We start from the raw sequence: 16,299 nt of genomic DNA, 5'->3' as shown, positions 1-16,299 counted from the left end.
ATGCTCTTTTGTTACTGTTTTTAAAAATATAATTCACACACAACACACACACACACATTTAATTGAAATTAACTTAGAGGCTCAGATCATTCTAGAAATAGCTTCCATATATCCCTAGACTTCCATAGAACTCCATTTAAAAATCTCACGCCTAAGGAATCTCACTCCCAGGGAAGACAAGATCATCCTTCCTATAATTTGCCATCATAGCCCCTTGCTTTTCTTCTTCAAGGCACTTATCACAATTTGTAGTTAAATAATGGTGTGTGTTTGTTGTGTTTCTCCTTTTCTCCAATACTACTGGAAGGAAGGCTCTTGTTAACTGATATAACCCTAGCACCTAAAAGACTGGTGTATAGTAACTGCTCACTGAAATAATTATTGAATGAATCAATGAATGAATGATGTGAGAATGGGGCCTGGGAGCCTGAGCATCATTTCTCAGGACCCTTATCTGCTGAGCTTAGAGACAGTGTCATTCATGCATTTTGGGTAGACTGAGGCTCATCCAAAAGATCCCCTTGGTCTTTCTAAGGGGTTCCCAGTAGCTAATCAAGGTCTCCTGGGCTCCCAGGTATAGGACCTGCCAAGGTTCTCCCTGGGGCTGGCTCTGTTTTCCAAAATCCCATTGTGGGTAAACATCTTAGCATAGAAAAGCAGTGTAGCATGAGCTTGGAGCTAGACTGCCTAGCCTTGCACCTTGTCCATTCTGATATTAGTTGTGACCTTGAACAAAATACCTTGTGCTTCAGTATTTTTCACCTACAAAATAGACACATTTCTGTGAAGTGCCTAGACCAGTGTCTGGCACGTACAAGGTACCATATTGGACTTTGCTCTTATTACATTGGCTGGTTTGCCCTCTACCCGCTGAGCCATCAGTTTAAGGGCCTCACCTACAGGCACTTTCTCCACTGCTGGCCCCTGTCTCGTCTGCCCTGCTTCTTCATGCCTTGTAAGCTGAAGGGCACAGGGTCCCTGACGTTGAGCACGATACCCCTGACATTTTTGATACCCCTGCCCTGAATCTCAGAGCCAGCCTGCAGACAGACTAGAGGAATCCCACCCTGTTAGCCTCGGAGAGTGGTCCTTTGCTCATCACCCTTCTCCTTGTGCTGGCCTGCCTTCCTCCCTACCGGCGTCCTCCCAGCTCTCTCTCTGCATGCCCTGTGGCCAGCACTGTACAGTTAGATATCCACCTCCCCGCTGAGAGTCCCCTGCTGGCATCCTCTGCCTGGCCTCGTCCAGCTAGAAAGTGACTGAACTCAACCAAAAATGCTCAGTGAAAAGGTGAGGACACAGAACAAACGCCTGGAATCAGAACAGAGGTTTATGTGGGCATGATGACCCCAAAGGGCTAGGCTGGGTATTCTGTCCATTTTTTCTAAAAGTCACTAAAATAATATGACAACTCTTTAGTAGCATACTTGCGAGTCAGCGCGGGGACCTTCCCCAGCCAGCAGTGAGCCCCGGGCAGAACTCCGGAGTCTTCTGAGGCACTTCCTCCAGCGGGAACTTAGAGTTCCACACGATGTGGAACTGCCAGGTAGTGGGTGAGTAGACCTGAGACAGAAACACCCAGCTCTGGAAGTCCAGCCAGACTGGGCCACGTGACCAAAGCCACGCCCCCTCATCCCCCACCACCTGACTTGTTTGCTTAAAACCCCAGCTGCTGTGTCCTGCTGTTCTTTTCCCAAATCATCAGAGCCCATGGGGCCTGTCCAGTCTAGCCCAGATGTGACCTTCTAGCCACACCTGTGCCATTTGCTCCCTTGGCCTCTGGGCTCTAGCCCCACCTGCCATCCTCCAGGTGCCACGCTTCCTCCCACCTCCGGGCTTTTGCACCTGCTGTTCTCTTTGTTTCTGATGCCCCTTCCCTGTCCCACCTCTGCATTGCCATTTGTCTAGGTCCTCAGGGGAGCCCTCCCCAAGTCCCCAGATGAGGTCAAGTCTTCACCTCATAAATCTCTGGACTTCTCCTTCACAACCGTGATCCATGGATGCGTGTGCGTGTGTGTGTGTGTGTGTGATTATTGTCCGCATCTTCTGCTAGATTACACGTCTTTTTGCTTCTTCACTGCTGTCCTAAAAAACCGTTGTTCTGACTAGCAGTGTCATACATACACTGCTCTGCCCATTTCTGAACTTCACATAAACAGAACACCAGTGCATACGTTTTGGCTTTGTGTAGAATATACCCGTGAGATTCATTTATGTTGTTGGATATAACAAAAATCTATTCATTGTTGTGTAGTGGTCTGTTATATGAATACACTACAATTTTTAAAACTCAAACGTATTGTTGGACATTCAAGTCGTTTCCATTCGGGCCCAGAGAGTAGAGCTGCTATGAACATTCCTGTAGATATCTTTTGGTGCACAAACGTGCACAGTTTTTTGGTGGGTAGACATGCAGGAGTGGAAGTATGAGGTCACGGATGTCATATGTTCAGCCAGATGGCTTTTCAGAGTCCTGGCACCAGCCCTCTTGGGCGGTTCGCAGCAGTGAGAATCCCTCCACAACATCATGACCACTTGATAAAGTCTGTTTTGTTTCTGGTGGTTCGTGTGGTGGGTATCTCATTGCGGTTTTACTTTGTATTTCCCTGGTGACCAGAGGTCTTGAACATCTTTTCATATGCTCATAGATCATTCAGATCTTCTCTTTCCTTGAGTGATTTTTGAGCCTTTCAATCACCTTTAAAATGGAGCTGCTTGTCATTTTCATATTGACTTGTAGAGTATTTTATATATGGTGGGTAGGAGTCCTTTGTGGGACTTCCACGTTGCATATATCTGCTGCAAATGAGCTTGCCTTTTCCCTGTCTTAGCAACATCTTTTGAGAAACAAAGTTCTTAACTTAAAGAAGTCTGATTTGTCAATATTTTCCATATGGTTAATGGCTATGTCTTCTATTTTTATCTGTCCTCACGTCATGAAGATTTTCCCCTACGTTCTAGAAGCTCTGTTGTTTTGTCTTTCGTGCTTAGCTCTATGACCTGTCTTACACTGATTTTCTCTGTATAGTGGGAGGTAGGGGTTGAGGTTTATTTTTTTCTGCACAGTGTTGGTGAGAGTGAAAACTGGTTGAACTTCTCAGTGAAGTTTGGAAGTGTCCACTAAAGCTAAATGTATGCCTGCAAGAGAGTTCCTGTCCACCTTATTGAAAACAGCCAAATGTTACGGGAAATAAAGGTCCATCGACAGGGGAATGGATAGATTGGGGTATAGTTATACAGTGGAATTTGAGTTAACAATAAAAAAAAAAGAAAAAATTCTTCCCACACAAAACATGGATGAGCCTTGCAGGCATAATGTTGCGTGAATGAACAGTGGTCACCTCTGGGAGAGGGAGGAGTATGCAGCAGATATTAACTGGAAAGGGGAAGAGATAACCTTCTTAAGTGTTGGGAATGTTTTGTATTTTGATCCAAGTAGTAGTTACATGGATGCAGTTATATGTAAAATTTCAGAGAAGTCTGTGCTTAAAATTGATGCCTTTTACTATATTGTGTTACATCTCAATAAAAAAAAAAGTTTAAGAGGCTCCTCTCTGCCATCACTTTCCCTTAATGTCCCTCCGATAGATACTATACCCAAGACAGACCCCTGCTGTGGTTAGAACCACCGTTGTCTGACCCCAGAGGCATTTCTGCGGTTGGATCGTGCTCCCCCTTAGGTACGCTCCATCCCTTTGGGGAATCCCTTGTTCCCATGGTCTTTATTTTTTCTTTTGATCTTTGGTTTTTGAAAATGTATTCCTCTGAAGCATTATTAGGACTCTTCCGGGAGATGACCTTGGGCTTAGTTCTAATTAACCCAATGAGAATGATCAATTCTGCCAGCACAGCCGGATCCAGCCACTTTGGGCCACGTCCGGGGGAGTGGGGAGTGCCCTGCCAGCTCCATGCAAATTAGGCCTTCCCTCCATGGGAGGCCCAAGAGGCCTTTCCCCATTAAAAGGGACTTTCACTTATTGTCTTTATTTTTAAATGTTTTGTGGAAAATTAAAAGATGAGTGACTGCCAAATGGTGCCTGAGCCAGCAGCCCAGAGAGGCCTGTGTTTTCTTCCAAGCCTGACCAGAGCGGTCCTGGAATCGACCCAGCACCCCCCAGGCTCCTCTGCCTTCACTTATTCTCTGGGCTGCTCAGTTCCCTTTTTTTTTTTTTTAAAGATTTATTTATTTATTTGAGAGAGCGAGAATGAGAGAGAGTACATGAGAGGGGGTAGGGTCAGAGGGAGAAGCAGGCTCCCTGCTGAGCAGGGAGCCCGATGCGGGACTCGATCCCAGGACTCCAAGATCATGACCTGAGCCGAAGGCAGTTGCTTAACCAACTGAGCCACCCAGGCGCCCACTCAGTTCCTTTTAAGACACAAATTGATTGGGATAATTTTTGCTCTAACTACAATTGCCATGGAAAGGGGGTGAGGGGGGGGCTGCATTCAGGCTGTGGACTCCTGCAATGGCTGTGAACCACTGAGTTACTGTAAAATGACCAGAAAATGGATTCCAGATTGAAGCTACAAATAATGTAATTACTGCGGTGTGTGCTCAGGGCTACCAGAGCAAGAGTTGGCTGCTGCCCTGGAAACATCTGGAGATAAAGCTGCAGCTGCTCCTGCCTCTGTAACCCCCGCCCCGGTCCCTCGGGGGGCAGCGGCATTCTTCCAGCCTAGGAGATCCCCGGAAGGTGACAGGAACACGGAGGGGACAGAGAAAGGGATGAGGAGAGAGGCCAAAGAGAAGAAATAGGTGGTGGGCAGAACGGATGCTTCCTGCCCCCCGGCCGTGAGATGTAATCACTGCACGAACCCCAGTATGGCCATCATCCCCCTGTCACCACGGCTGTCACCACGACCAACACCAGGGCACCATCCCCACAATTACTGTCGTCACCATCAACAGTGGTATCACCCCCACCCTTCACATCATCCTCATTCCCATCACGGTCACTACCATCATTGTCACTGCCAGACGGCCACAGCTTCATCATCACCAGTCTCAGTGCCAACATCATTGCCATCATTTCTGCCACCATCGCCATGGTCATGACACTGACATCTTCATCATCACCAGTCTCATTGGTGCTATCAAAACTGTTATCACCTCCGTTCCCACCCTTACCAATGTCACCACGCCTATGATTATCATCGTCCTCATCCTCATCACTGTCATAGTGCTGGGATCTTCATCATCCCCAGCCTCATCAACACCAACATCATCACCACCATGACTGTCACGGCATTGACATTTTTATCATCAGCAGTCCCATCCTCATCCCGCCATTATGCCGCAGTATCAACATTATCATCAGTTCCACCTTCGTCCATGCCATGGCCATGATCATCAACAGTATGGTCTTCACCCTCACAGCCATCACTGTGGTTACCTTTATCATTGTCTTCACAACTGATGTCAAAATCAAAATTGCCTCCTTCAAGATTGCTCTTATAATCCTCTGCAGAATCATAACTTGTGTTTGGCCCACTCTGCCTTGCCTCAGCCAAACCAGATACCTAGACCTTGGGCCCGGACAGGGGACCATGATCTAAGAGGTTAGGTTGGGTATAGGGCATAGGAAGTAGTTGCCTGCCCGCCTCCAGGCAAATATCAAAAGAGGAAATCCAAAAGGCAGATTCTTGGAGGTGGTAGTGGAGGGAAGGAAACATACTGGTCATTTGGCAGGAAGCATCAATCAGAGGGTCCTAGAGGCAAAAGGAAAAAAGGTAGAGATAGGAGGCATAGGATGGAAACCAAGGACATCATAGGACAGCTAGAAGGTTCAAAACAGGGTTAGGAGACAGAGCCTAAGAGAAACTTCTAGATTTTATAGAGTGCCCACAGCTTGAGGGGAGTGGGAGTAACCAGGCCTGGACAGCTGTCACTCACTGTCACTATCTCCTTTGTGTGTATCCAGCCTCCATGGCTACAAAGTGACCCACACGTGGTCTCTTCCTCACGGAGCACCTGCTCTTAGGGGGACGAAGTGCCCAGAGAGGCACTCAACACACCCAGGATGCAGAGGAGCAGCATGAATGAGCAGTGAGTGGACAGGTCAGGACATGGCCTCCTTGGGGCGAGGGCCCTAAAAAGAGAACTTCCCCAAATGGGACAATTTATTAACAAACCCAGGGTTCTGTTTTGGAAGCATTTATCATCACTGGGGTTGACCCCACACAGAGGGCTTCTCCAGGCTTGTTGACTGTAGGGTGACCAGAGCGGGGATAGCAGCACTTCCCTGCCTGTAGAAGCACTAGGGAGGTGCCGCTGCCCCACTGTGCATCTTCTCCTGCACCTGACATTGGCCACGAGGGATCCCGGTCACCCAGGAGATGCCCCTAATTGGCCCTGCTGCCTCCCATCCACGGCTGCCCTGTCCCATGTTCCAGGTGGTTCCAGCAGACTCCTGGCAATAACTAGCTCCCCCCCCCCCCAGAGTGCTGTATCTTTCACCCAGGCACAAGTGGCATTCTCTGGTGTTCTTGAGGCAAGTACAAAGTTCAGGGACAGCACTGTCCATAATTCCTCCTTGTCCCAGGAGGCAGTAAGGGAGGAGAGGGTGGATGTCCCATGAAGAAGAGAAAAATACCCTGAAGACCACCCACTCTGATCAACTGAAAACCACGCTACATCTCTGGATCCATTGGTGCCACCATTGGCCCAGGCAAGAGGGCCCCTTTCCCTGGGTCTGTGCTTTATGGGGGCTGCCCTTGCTCTCCTCTGGTCAGTGTCTCCTCCCAGGACAAAGGGTCAGTGGGACTAAGGGCACTTGCCTAGCAGAAGCCTGTGCCCTGCCCTTCTAGTCTTTGCTCCAAGTATCTAGAACCCTGAATTTCCTACCCAGTTGGCCCTGAACCCACCTCCAGGCCTGCATGAGCCTCTTCCCTGGGTTGTTCTCCAGAGGGAAAGCCAGACTTCAAGGGTCACACTCCTAAACCCTTTCCAGGGGTGAGCAAAGGGCAGCTGTTTGCAGGGGTATGGACAGAGCTCGGACATAGGGGTGGGGTGTCCACATGGAGAGTGCAGTCCTCCTTATGGTTCAGGGCAGAGCCAGCAGTAAAAGAGAGGGGGCAAGGTGGGAGCTGGTACCACCCCTCCCCACATCTCTGTGTGTGGGAAGTCTCCATGCCCACCTGATTTTCCAGTTGTTAGGAAAGTGTATTTGTCAGGGTAGGAGGAAAGGGTGCGTTTTATATAACAGTTTGTTAGCTTGACTTACAACATTTAATATTGAGCCACATAGTGTGTGGGCCTCCATTTATACTCCGGTCTGGGGCCCTGCAAATCTTAAGGGTGGCCTGAGCCGAGTACGTCATTCCCAGAGGCCGTTGGGGCAGCCAGGACAGGTCTGAATCCACCGCCCATCGATGCTTAGGGACTGTGTCTTGTCTCCTCCTACACGCACCATACGTTCCTAAGTGTGCACATAACATCATTCTTGTGGCCGCAGGCTGGTGAGTTTGCTGACACTTTATTGATAGATCGGTTAGGGCTCCTCTGGCTGCAAGTGACAAAACACCAAATCCGAAGTGACTTGAGCAAAAAGAGAACGTATCGGTTCATGTACCCAAGGTCCAAGGTTGCACTTGACCGGGGGCTCTTATTCCTACTCTCCTTTGGCTCTGCTCACCTGCATAGTGACTCCGTTCCCAGACAAGCACTGCACTTTGTTTGTGAGCACAGGGTGGCTACCACACCTCCAGATCTTCTCTCCCCCAACGTCTCCTTGCAGAGGGAGAGTGCTACCTTCCTGGTGTGAGGTCTCGTGGCTTCCCATTGGCTCTGACTGGTCACATAACCACCCTCCAACCCAGTGACTGGGGCCTGAAGGAGGCCAGTGTCTAAGGCACTGGGAGTGGAAAAGACAGGAGCCCGAAGGAAAATCAGAGACAGTTGCCAGAAGAAAGGGCGAGAGTTCCTGGGGAGCCCTTCCCCTGACTGCCCCTGAAAGGTCCCACTTTAAGGATCTTTCAGGCACAATCCCTACGTGAGCCTGTGCCTGCCCTTTGAGCCCGAGCTGCTCTGGGACTGCTCGTTCAGAGCTCTGCTGTGCCCACCGGTGTTTGCCCTCCCCAGAAGCATCTGCCGTCTGACCTGCCTGAGCCCCTGGGCCTCCCGCAAGAATGCAAACTGAAGGCAGGGAGTCAATACTCATTCACTCAGCAGAGGCTCAGACCAAGTACTGCTTTGAGCACGTTTAGGTACTATTCAGGTACTCTTTATTGTTGATACAGCCATAAGCAACATAGATCAAGCCCTTGCTGCTTTGTACTTACATTCTAGTGGGAGGAGAAAGTCAACAAATGAACAAGACTTCTGGTGGTCATTTAATAAATAAAGAAAAAAAGCAAGGTATGGGGTTTCGGGAGTCTGGCTGGAGAGGGACTCTTATTATGGGTTGGGCAAGGGATGCTTCTTTAGTAGGACCACATGGATGCAGAGACCTGAGGGAAGGGAAGGAGGGAGTCATGTAGCTACCTGAGCAAAGAGCACTTCAGCTAGAAGGGACAGCAAGTGCAAAGGCCTGAGGCAGTAGTATGCTTAGCGTGTTTGAGGAGCATCATGGAAACCAGTGGGGCTTGAGTGCTGTGAGGAAGGGAGAGAAGGATGGGAGATGAGGTCAGGAAAGTGGTGGTGGTGATGGGGACAGGAGTGGGACAGGGGTGGGGAGGAACTGCAGCGAGCAGGGCCTCATCTGTCACTGTAAGGACTTTGGCTTTTAGACCGAGTGAAACTGGAGACTTTGGAGCAAAGGAGTGATGTCACCAGCTGAGGCTGGGAGAGGTAAAAAGTAGGGAGAGTCCCTGAGGAAGCTGGGGCCGGTGAGGACGCTCCAGCAGTAATGCAAGCAGAGGAGGATGGTGGCAGTGGCGAGAAGTTCTGATTCTGGCACATTCCAAAGGTGACACAGCAGGTTTGGGAGGTGGGATAGGAGAGAATGAGAGGAGTCGAGAGGAAGCCAGGGTTCGGGGCCTAAGCACTGGAATGGTGGAGCTGGTTTACTGAGGAGGGGAGGCTGGAGGAGGAGAGGGGGTTGTGTTTGGGACACGTTCAGTCTGCGATGCATCTTGGACACGCATGTGGTGGTGTCCGGCGAGAGGGGAGATGGGCACCTTGAACTTTGGGGAACAGGCTGGGGCTGGAGGTTTCACAATCGCCACGGTGGCGGTGTTTCATCCTACCTGTTTCTCAGCCTTCCCCCCCACCCCCACCGCCCAGAACAGGGCTGGGTCCAGAACTGGGGGTGCTCAGCACAGTGATGACAGCATCAAAAGTAATCCCCATCTCTGTTTCACGGGCTGTGCTGAGGGTCTCACACGCGTGATCTCGCTCGACCTCCCTATGATCCACGAGGCGGGGCCATCGCAACCCTGGCTTCCAGAGGAGGAAGCCGAGATTCCGAAGGAGCCTCATTCATCTGCCCTCAGAAGGTTCCAGTAGCTGTTCGCCCCCGCCTGCCTGACGAGGCCCAGCACTGACCCCCGCGCCTCCCCCCCTCCCCCCTTGCAGCCTGTGACCAGCTGGCCCTGGGAGTGGTGGCGATCTTCGGGCCGTCCCAGGGCTCTTGCACCAACGCCGTCCAGTCCATCTGCAATGCCCTGGAGGTGCCCCACATCCAGCTGCGCTGGAAACACCACCCGCTGGACAACAAGGACACCTTCTATGTGAACCTCTACCCCGACTACGCCTCCCTCAGCCACGCCATCCTCGACCTCGTCCAGCACCTCAAGTGGCGATCGGCCACCGTGGTCTACGATGACAGTACAGGTGGGTAGCTGGGCCTGGCTGGGCTGAGAGCAGGGGGTGAGAGAGGTAGAGCCCCAGGATCTACTCGCCCAGTGCAGCTGCCCTTGGGGGAGCGGGCACACTCACACCCGAGCCGAGCAGGTCCCCCGGCCACTCGCCCCTGCGCTCCCTCGCAGCCCTGGGCGCGCCAGCCACTCGCCTCTCGCCCGCCCCATACCTTCCCCACACTCCCACCTCCACCCCCCTGTAGCATGCTCATGTCTGCACTCAGCACCCGCACTCCCTCCTGCACAGCCGTGCCCACACCTGCCCCGTTCTCTCAGACTCAACATTCCCGTCTGCGGCGAACGTGGGCAGCTCTGAGCCAGCTACGGGCGCAGGCTCTGGACACACAGGGCTGGGGGGACTGTGCTGACTGTGACACTTACTAGCTGAATAGCACAGAGCTGTTTCCCCTCTTCCTCTTTCTTTCAAAAGACTCAAGTCCCAAGACATTCCTTAGCCTGGCCTCTTAAGAGAGAGTGACCTTGGCAAGTCTCTTAACCCATCTGGCCCTTCTCTGCCCATGTGTCAAGTCAAGATCTATAGCATCCAGCCTGGAAAGAGCCCTCCAGCTCTCTGCAGCCTGTGATTCTATGTCAGCTCTTGATTACCTCCTAATGGGGAGTGGGAATCCTGGGGAGAGAATCCCTCAGAAGAGGTGTCTATTTAACTTGGGATTCTACAAGCATCTATTGCGTTCCTGCTATGCTCACAGTACCAGACAGGAGATCGTGGCGGGCAGAGGCCCCCAACCCCGCTCACTGCCCCCAGCATGAGCTGTCTGCCATTGAGGGGCATGAGTACCCCGTTCCAGGTGACGGCCAGCGTTTTGGCAGCCCTGTTAGATGATCTGTGTTAGGACACTGCTGGGTAGGATTGTGTGGTTTTGAGCCCGCTTCCTTGCCCAGACCATGAGCCTTGTGGGCCTCCAGGATTTAGAACAGGGCCTGGTACAACCTAGATGTTTTTAAATGCTTGTGGAACTGAACTGAATTGAATTGAATTAAAAATCGAGATGAAATAAATTGTAATTAAATATTGCAGGAAGAGAGTGCCGGGCGCTGGTAAGGGAGAAGAAGGAGGATGTGGCGATCCCATCGTTTTTGGAGGAGTGAATCCTAGCGTAGGGACGTGAGCGGGCACCCAGTGGTCACTGGTCATTCCAGGCCACTAGAGCTAAGAATCAAGTGCCGGGTACATACAGTCAGGGCCAAGGCACTCGGGAAGAGGAAGCCCTGCGGCCTTGGCTAATCTGGGCTGACAGAGGAAAAGAGACATGAGCGGGGCCTCGAGGATGGACAGACAGACAGAGCAGGCATGAGGGCAGCACCGGCTGCGGGGACAGCGTGAGCAAAAACTGAGGCGGCGGGATCGCGCGTGGCAGCCTCCTCGAGAGCACGGCCTGGCGGGGGGAGAAGATTCAAGTTCGGAAGGTGGGAGCTAAAGGTCAGAGAAACCGAGCGTATCAGGCTGCGCGAGGGTTCCGCTGTCTGGCTTCAGAGTTCACACTTGACCTTGGAAGCAGCCAAGGCGCATTGAGTGTTGTTGAGCAAAGAAGTGGAATAATGAAAGCAGAGTTCCCGAAGGTGACTGTGACGACATCGCACGGGGCGCATGGCAGGGAAAGGACACACTCGGGGGGTGGCCGCCGATGCAGGCAGGGACAGAGGAGGCCGGGATTGGAGGGGCTGCCTGGAAGAGAACTCGGGGCCAGGATGGAAGGGAAGAACTGGACGTGAGAGTGTGTAGCTGAACACAGAACAGTCAGAAGAGACGCTGGTGCGGACCACGGCCCCGCGGTCCTGGGGCCTCCGGACTGGAGGGGGTGGGGGCAGAGGCTTTGCAGAGGGTGGATGAGGCTGCTCAGAGCTGATGCTACCTTCTGGAGCTCCCTGCTCTCCAGTGCCTTCGCCCTAACCCTACGAGCGCGTCCCTCGATTATTTGCTGGGGTGGCCTGGCATGCCCAGTCGCCTCTGGGTGGACACGCACTCTCCCCCAGCATGATTAGCTTCTCAGAAGAGAAGGGATTCCATCTTCATTTCTTCACCCTTACCAGTGCCTAGAACACCCTTTCTTCCAGGATTTAATTAGAGTTTAATTCAACTTGATTTTCAGTTCGGTTCAATTACATTTAAAAACACAGGGGAGTCCAGGATGGAGCCCGTTTGGTCAAGAACACACTGGGTAGTAGGGATTCAGGGTTGGATTCAGTCAAATAGTAAGATGACTTTGATGAGGACTGGTGGGTGGTAAGAGGCGTACTCCCGGAAGCAGGCTATTTCAAAGGGACAACTAGTGAGTCCTCAACCCCCCTGCCCCCGAGTGGGAAGCACTTCATAGTGGGCTTTGGGGGCTGTGTGCATTCGGATGTTCTGGCTGGGGTCACAGACAACCCAGTTCCCACTGACTCGAGCAATAGGCACTTCGTTCTCTGAAGGACAAGAAGTCTGAAGAGGGGCCATTCCAGGGCTGGCTCAGCAGCTCAACAGAGTCCGGGGCGCTGGGTCGGTATCCCTGCAGTTCTCTTGGTTTTCTCTCTCACAGTCAGAATAGAGCTGCTACAGCTCCAAACAGCCCATCCTCACGTGCCAACACCCTAGGAAATAGAAGGAAAGAGGCAGGAGCCAAAGAGATTTTTCCTAATGTGACTCCTGCCTCTTATCAAGGAGGAAAATTTGTCTAGAAACCTTCCAGCAGACCGTCCTGGACAGCAGACTGAGTCCGTGCCTACTACCCCAAGCATAGTCAGATAGGAAAGGGAGCGCCCCTGACTGGCTCTTAACCAATCACCAGTCAGCTCTGGGGACTGGCACCAGGCCACCCGAACAAAATCATGGTTCTCTTAGCACGTTAGAAGGGGGCACACCGGTCTCTATAATACTTCTACGTTGATGCTGTGTCTCCAGCCACCCCCCAAAACTTAGTGGCTTCAAATACTACGCATATGTTTAGCTCCCAAGTCTGTGGGCTCACTGATTGGCTGAGCTTGGCCAGGTGGTGGTTCTGGTCTCAGATGGATCGCTCCCCTTCCCCGGGGGTCATTTGACTATTGGTGGAGATGACCGGCAGCATCAGGCTAGCCCAGGCATATTGTCGTGACAGTGGTAGAGGGTGCAAAAGAAGAGACCCAGGGTGCACTTCTGTTTCCACTGTCGAATTGTGGCATGCCTGCTGATACACCATTGGCCAACACAGGTTACGTGCTGGAGCCCAGTGTCCTGAGTGGGGCAGGTCACCTGCCCACAGTTGGAGGTCACTGCAAAGTTACATAGCGAAGGGTGTAGCTACAGGGTGGGGTGAAGAATTCAGGTCATCCCTGCAATCGACTGCAGAGAGAACTCTTTTTAAGTGTGCCTGGGATCCCAGGGGCAAGGATGACTGCGTGATGACACGGAGAGGTCAGTGCCGTTGAGAGTTGTTACAGTTCCCTAGAATCAGGGGGAGCCACAGCCTCATGGAGAAGCACCAGGGTTAGTCAGGAGACAGGAGCAAGAGGAAAGCATGGGCAAGAGCTTTTTTTGTTCTAGAGCCTTCCATTACTTCATGACCATACGATAGCCTAGATGATGATAGGTGGGATTTGTTAGGTGGGCCTGTCCTCTATGGGGCAGGAAGCAAAACACAGATGTTGGGGCTTGATTGGAGGTTTGGTTGGAGGGATTACAATATGATTTTGTGTACCCACCAAAACACAGGGATGACAGGAATGTAAACAACTTTGATCATTAGTTTGGCACATGGTTTCAGGATGCCAGATCATCAGTCAGAGAATATTGCAAATGATTAAATTGCAGGAACCAGCAGTGTTTGCCCTGTGACCTTTGACAAGTGGTCACCTTCGTAACCTAATCTGCGCACAAAGGCAAATTCATGTCAAGAGTGAAAGGAAGGGTCTTAGAAAAAGCTGAGATGGAGAAAAGGGCCGCAGCCTAAGAGCCAGAAGTTTGGGTCTCGAATCTTGATCCCACAGCTAGCGAGCTGCAGAACCTTGAGGTGGCCACTTAACCTCTGTGGGCCTCAGTTTCTTTGTCTGTACATTGGAACAAAAGCCCCTAGTCTACATGCCTTCTAGGACCGGGAGATTTTAAATAGGGTAATGAAAGCAGAAGTGCTTTGTAAGTGAAAAGCAGGATTCTAACAACCATGATTCACTGCAGATATTTTGAGAGAGATTGATTAGGGAAGCAGCCAGGAAGGAAGGCTCATCTCGGGCAAGCCAAGAGCCTCTTCCTCTGCTGGGGTGGGCTGAGACGAGCCTCTGGTCTCCTTTGGGAATACACTGATGAGGAGGAGGTCTGACATTTCCTGCTGGAAAATGTGGGTCACTGTGTATTACACGGGGCAATGCACTTGGCTGACAAGAAGACTCTGGTAGCCTCATGCTCCAGCGTGCAGGCTGTCCCTGTCCTCACGTCCTGGATCCCCAAAGCTCACGTGCCTGCTGATGCCGCGCATGACTCTGAACACTGAGCAAGTGGGAGCAAAGTGAAGGCGGGGAGCCTCCCAGGCTAAGAAGTGTGAGTGGGCAGCATCATTCAGCCCAACTGAGAATTTCTGGGGTGAGTTGGGGAGGGAGGGTAAGGCTGGTGTGTGTTCCAGAAGAGGTTGTGGCCCCTCTCTCCCTTGCGCAGGTCAGCTGATGGCCCCTTCCTCCTCCCTGTCAAGTCTGGTATTGGGAAGCACTGGGGCCCCTGTTAGATCCAGACCCACTCCAGCAGGACTCCAGAGCCCTTCGCCAGCCCATACACCTGGGTCTGAGACCTTCCAGGGGGCTGGGGGATCCTGATGCCGGTGGCCGTGGCAAAGCCTGTTTGGGAGCTCCTTGGGAGGCTTAGGTCACAAGGATATATCTCTGTCCTCCTCAGCAGAGGGGAATGATGTACGCCAGATGGCTTTCCTGATGTCCAGCCCTCCAGAATGGGAAGGAGAAGTTGAACAGATCCAGGCATTTGTATCAGAAATGGCTTTGGAAGCCCAGAGGCTCTGTTGGAAGGCTCTCAAAGTAGGCGGTCTGTGTGGGGGGACTTTGTCCAGAGAGGGGACACGACAATAGTTGATTGCAAGCTTTAATCCAGAGCAAACTGCCTTAACCAAAAAAAGGGGGAGGGAGAGTGGATTTGATTGGCTGCCTTTACTGGCAAGTTTAAGAGTCATTTTAGCTTCAGGTACTGTTTGATCCAGAGGCTCAAATGGGTATCATTCGGACTTATTTGTCCTGACTTCTGCCGTGTTGGAATCCTTCTCCGGTTCTATGTGGTGATGCCTAGATTTGCTTCCTCCCTATTTGGAGGTAAGTGGAAAAGGGTGTATCTCTTACCGGCTGCTCTGGCACCATTTTTGGAAGTCATCTGATAGGACCAACTGGCGTCACCTACCCAGCTCTGAGCCTGTCCCTATGCCTAGAGGAATGTGGGTGCTGATTGGCCAGGCTGGGGCCACATGCTGTGCCCCGAGAGCTGGGGATGGACCCTTTCCAAGTCACACAGTCTGAGTATGGGGGAGGAGTTTCTCCCCAAAGGAGAAGCAGAATGCTCTTTGTGGGGCAATGGAGCATGGCTGAGTGGACAGTGCAGTCAGGACACAGACCCTGAGCCCTGAGTGTGGGCGGGCAGCCCAGTGGGACCCTGGCCCCTGCTGGCTCAGCCCCTCCCTGAGTGGGGAGGGGTATCGAGGGCAGCAAGCAGTCTTGCTCCCAGGCTAAACAGAGGGCAGTCAGCAAGAATGGACCGTGAAATAGCGATGGAAATGAACTTAATTAGACCTAAGTAAGCCATTTGTCTCCAGGAAGTGACATTCAGTTTTCCCTGGAAGTCCCCAGGTTAAGTGGTTTTGCAAAATGCCAAGGTGGAGGATGGATTTTTCAGTGTGGGGAGAAAAAAACAGTAAGTCAATTCAGTTATGGAGATTTGTGTTGTGCATCATCTAAGTGCCAGGCCCCGTGCTAGGGGCTGTGGGGACCCGGCCCATGAGGTTAAGGAGCCCATGGCGGGACGAGGGAGTGAGACAAGGCCAGAGGAGGCTAGTGCTGAGGGAGGAGGCCACGGGGCGGGGAGGGGGTGTCTTGTTTAGACAGAGCAGTAGGGGTAGGCTTCATGGAGGAGGTGGTTGCCCGGAGCCTGGAAAAATCGGTCAGGTTTACTGAGGCAGCCTGCCCTTGGGTTGGGGGCACAGCTCCACTTTGTCTTACACGGTCCAACGGTTGGTACAGCTGAACCTCGGAGCCTTCACTTGTGCCCACATCCTGGAGGCAGGTTCCCTGCTTCCCAGTGTCACAGGTGGGGTGATGAAGAGGGGTGCCCTCTGGTTTGGGCTCCGTAAATCTGTAAATGCATTCTAGTTTAGAGGGGAGTGCGTGGGTGTGGGGTCAGTGGGAATTTGCTGTCTGTGCCTACTGTTGAATCTGTATGTGTGTATGTGTGTCTGTGTGTGCACAGGCCTTGATTTACATGTGGAACGAAGCCCAGGCGTGTGTCTGCATCAGCATGCATGCCCCTATAAATATGTG

General features: G+C 51.9%; 1 protein-coding gene across 3 annotated transcripts in view; it reads left to right on the top strand.

The window, feature by feature from the left end:
• GRIK3 (glutamate ionotropic receptor kainate type subunit 3) overlaps positions 1-16,299 on the top strand; it is a 219,308-nt gene that overhangs the window by 128,801 nt on the left and 74,208 nt on the right. For all 3 annotated transcript variants that reach the window (XM_081818103.1, XM_081818101.1, XM_081818102.1), the window contains exon 3: positions 9,515-9,772. In XM_081818103.1, coding sequence (XP_081674229.1) covers positions 9,515-9,772 — 258 coding nt within the window. The remainder of the gene's footprint in view (positions 1-9,514; positions 9,773-16,299) is intronic.

Source organism: Leptonychotes weddellii, chromosome 4 (assembly GCF_054177405.1).
Source record: "Leptonychotes weddellii isolate Sample4059 chromosome 4, ASM5417740v2, whole genome shotgun sequence".
NCBI classification, from domain to species: Eukaryota; Metazoa; Chordata; class Mammalia; order Carnivora; family Phocidae; genus Leptonychotes; species Leptonychotes weddellii.
Note: the sequence above shows the minus strand (reverse complement) of the source record. Positions and strands in the feature narration are given on the sequence as shown.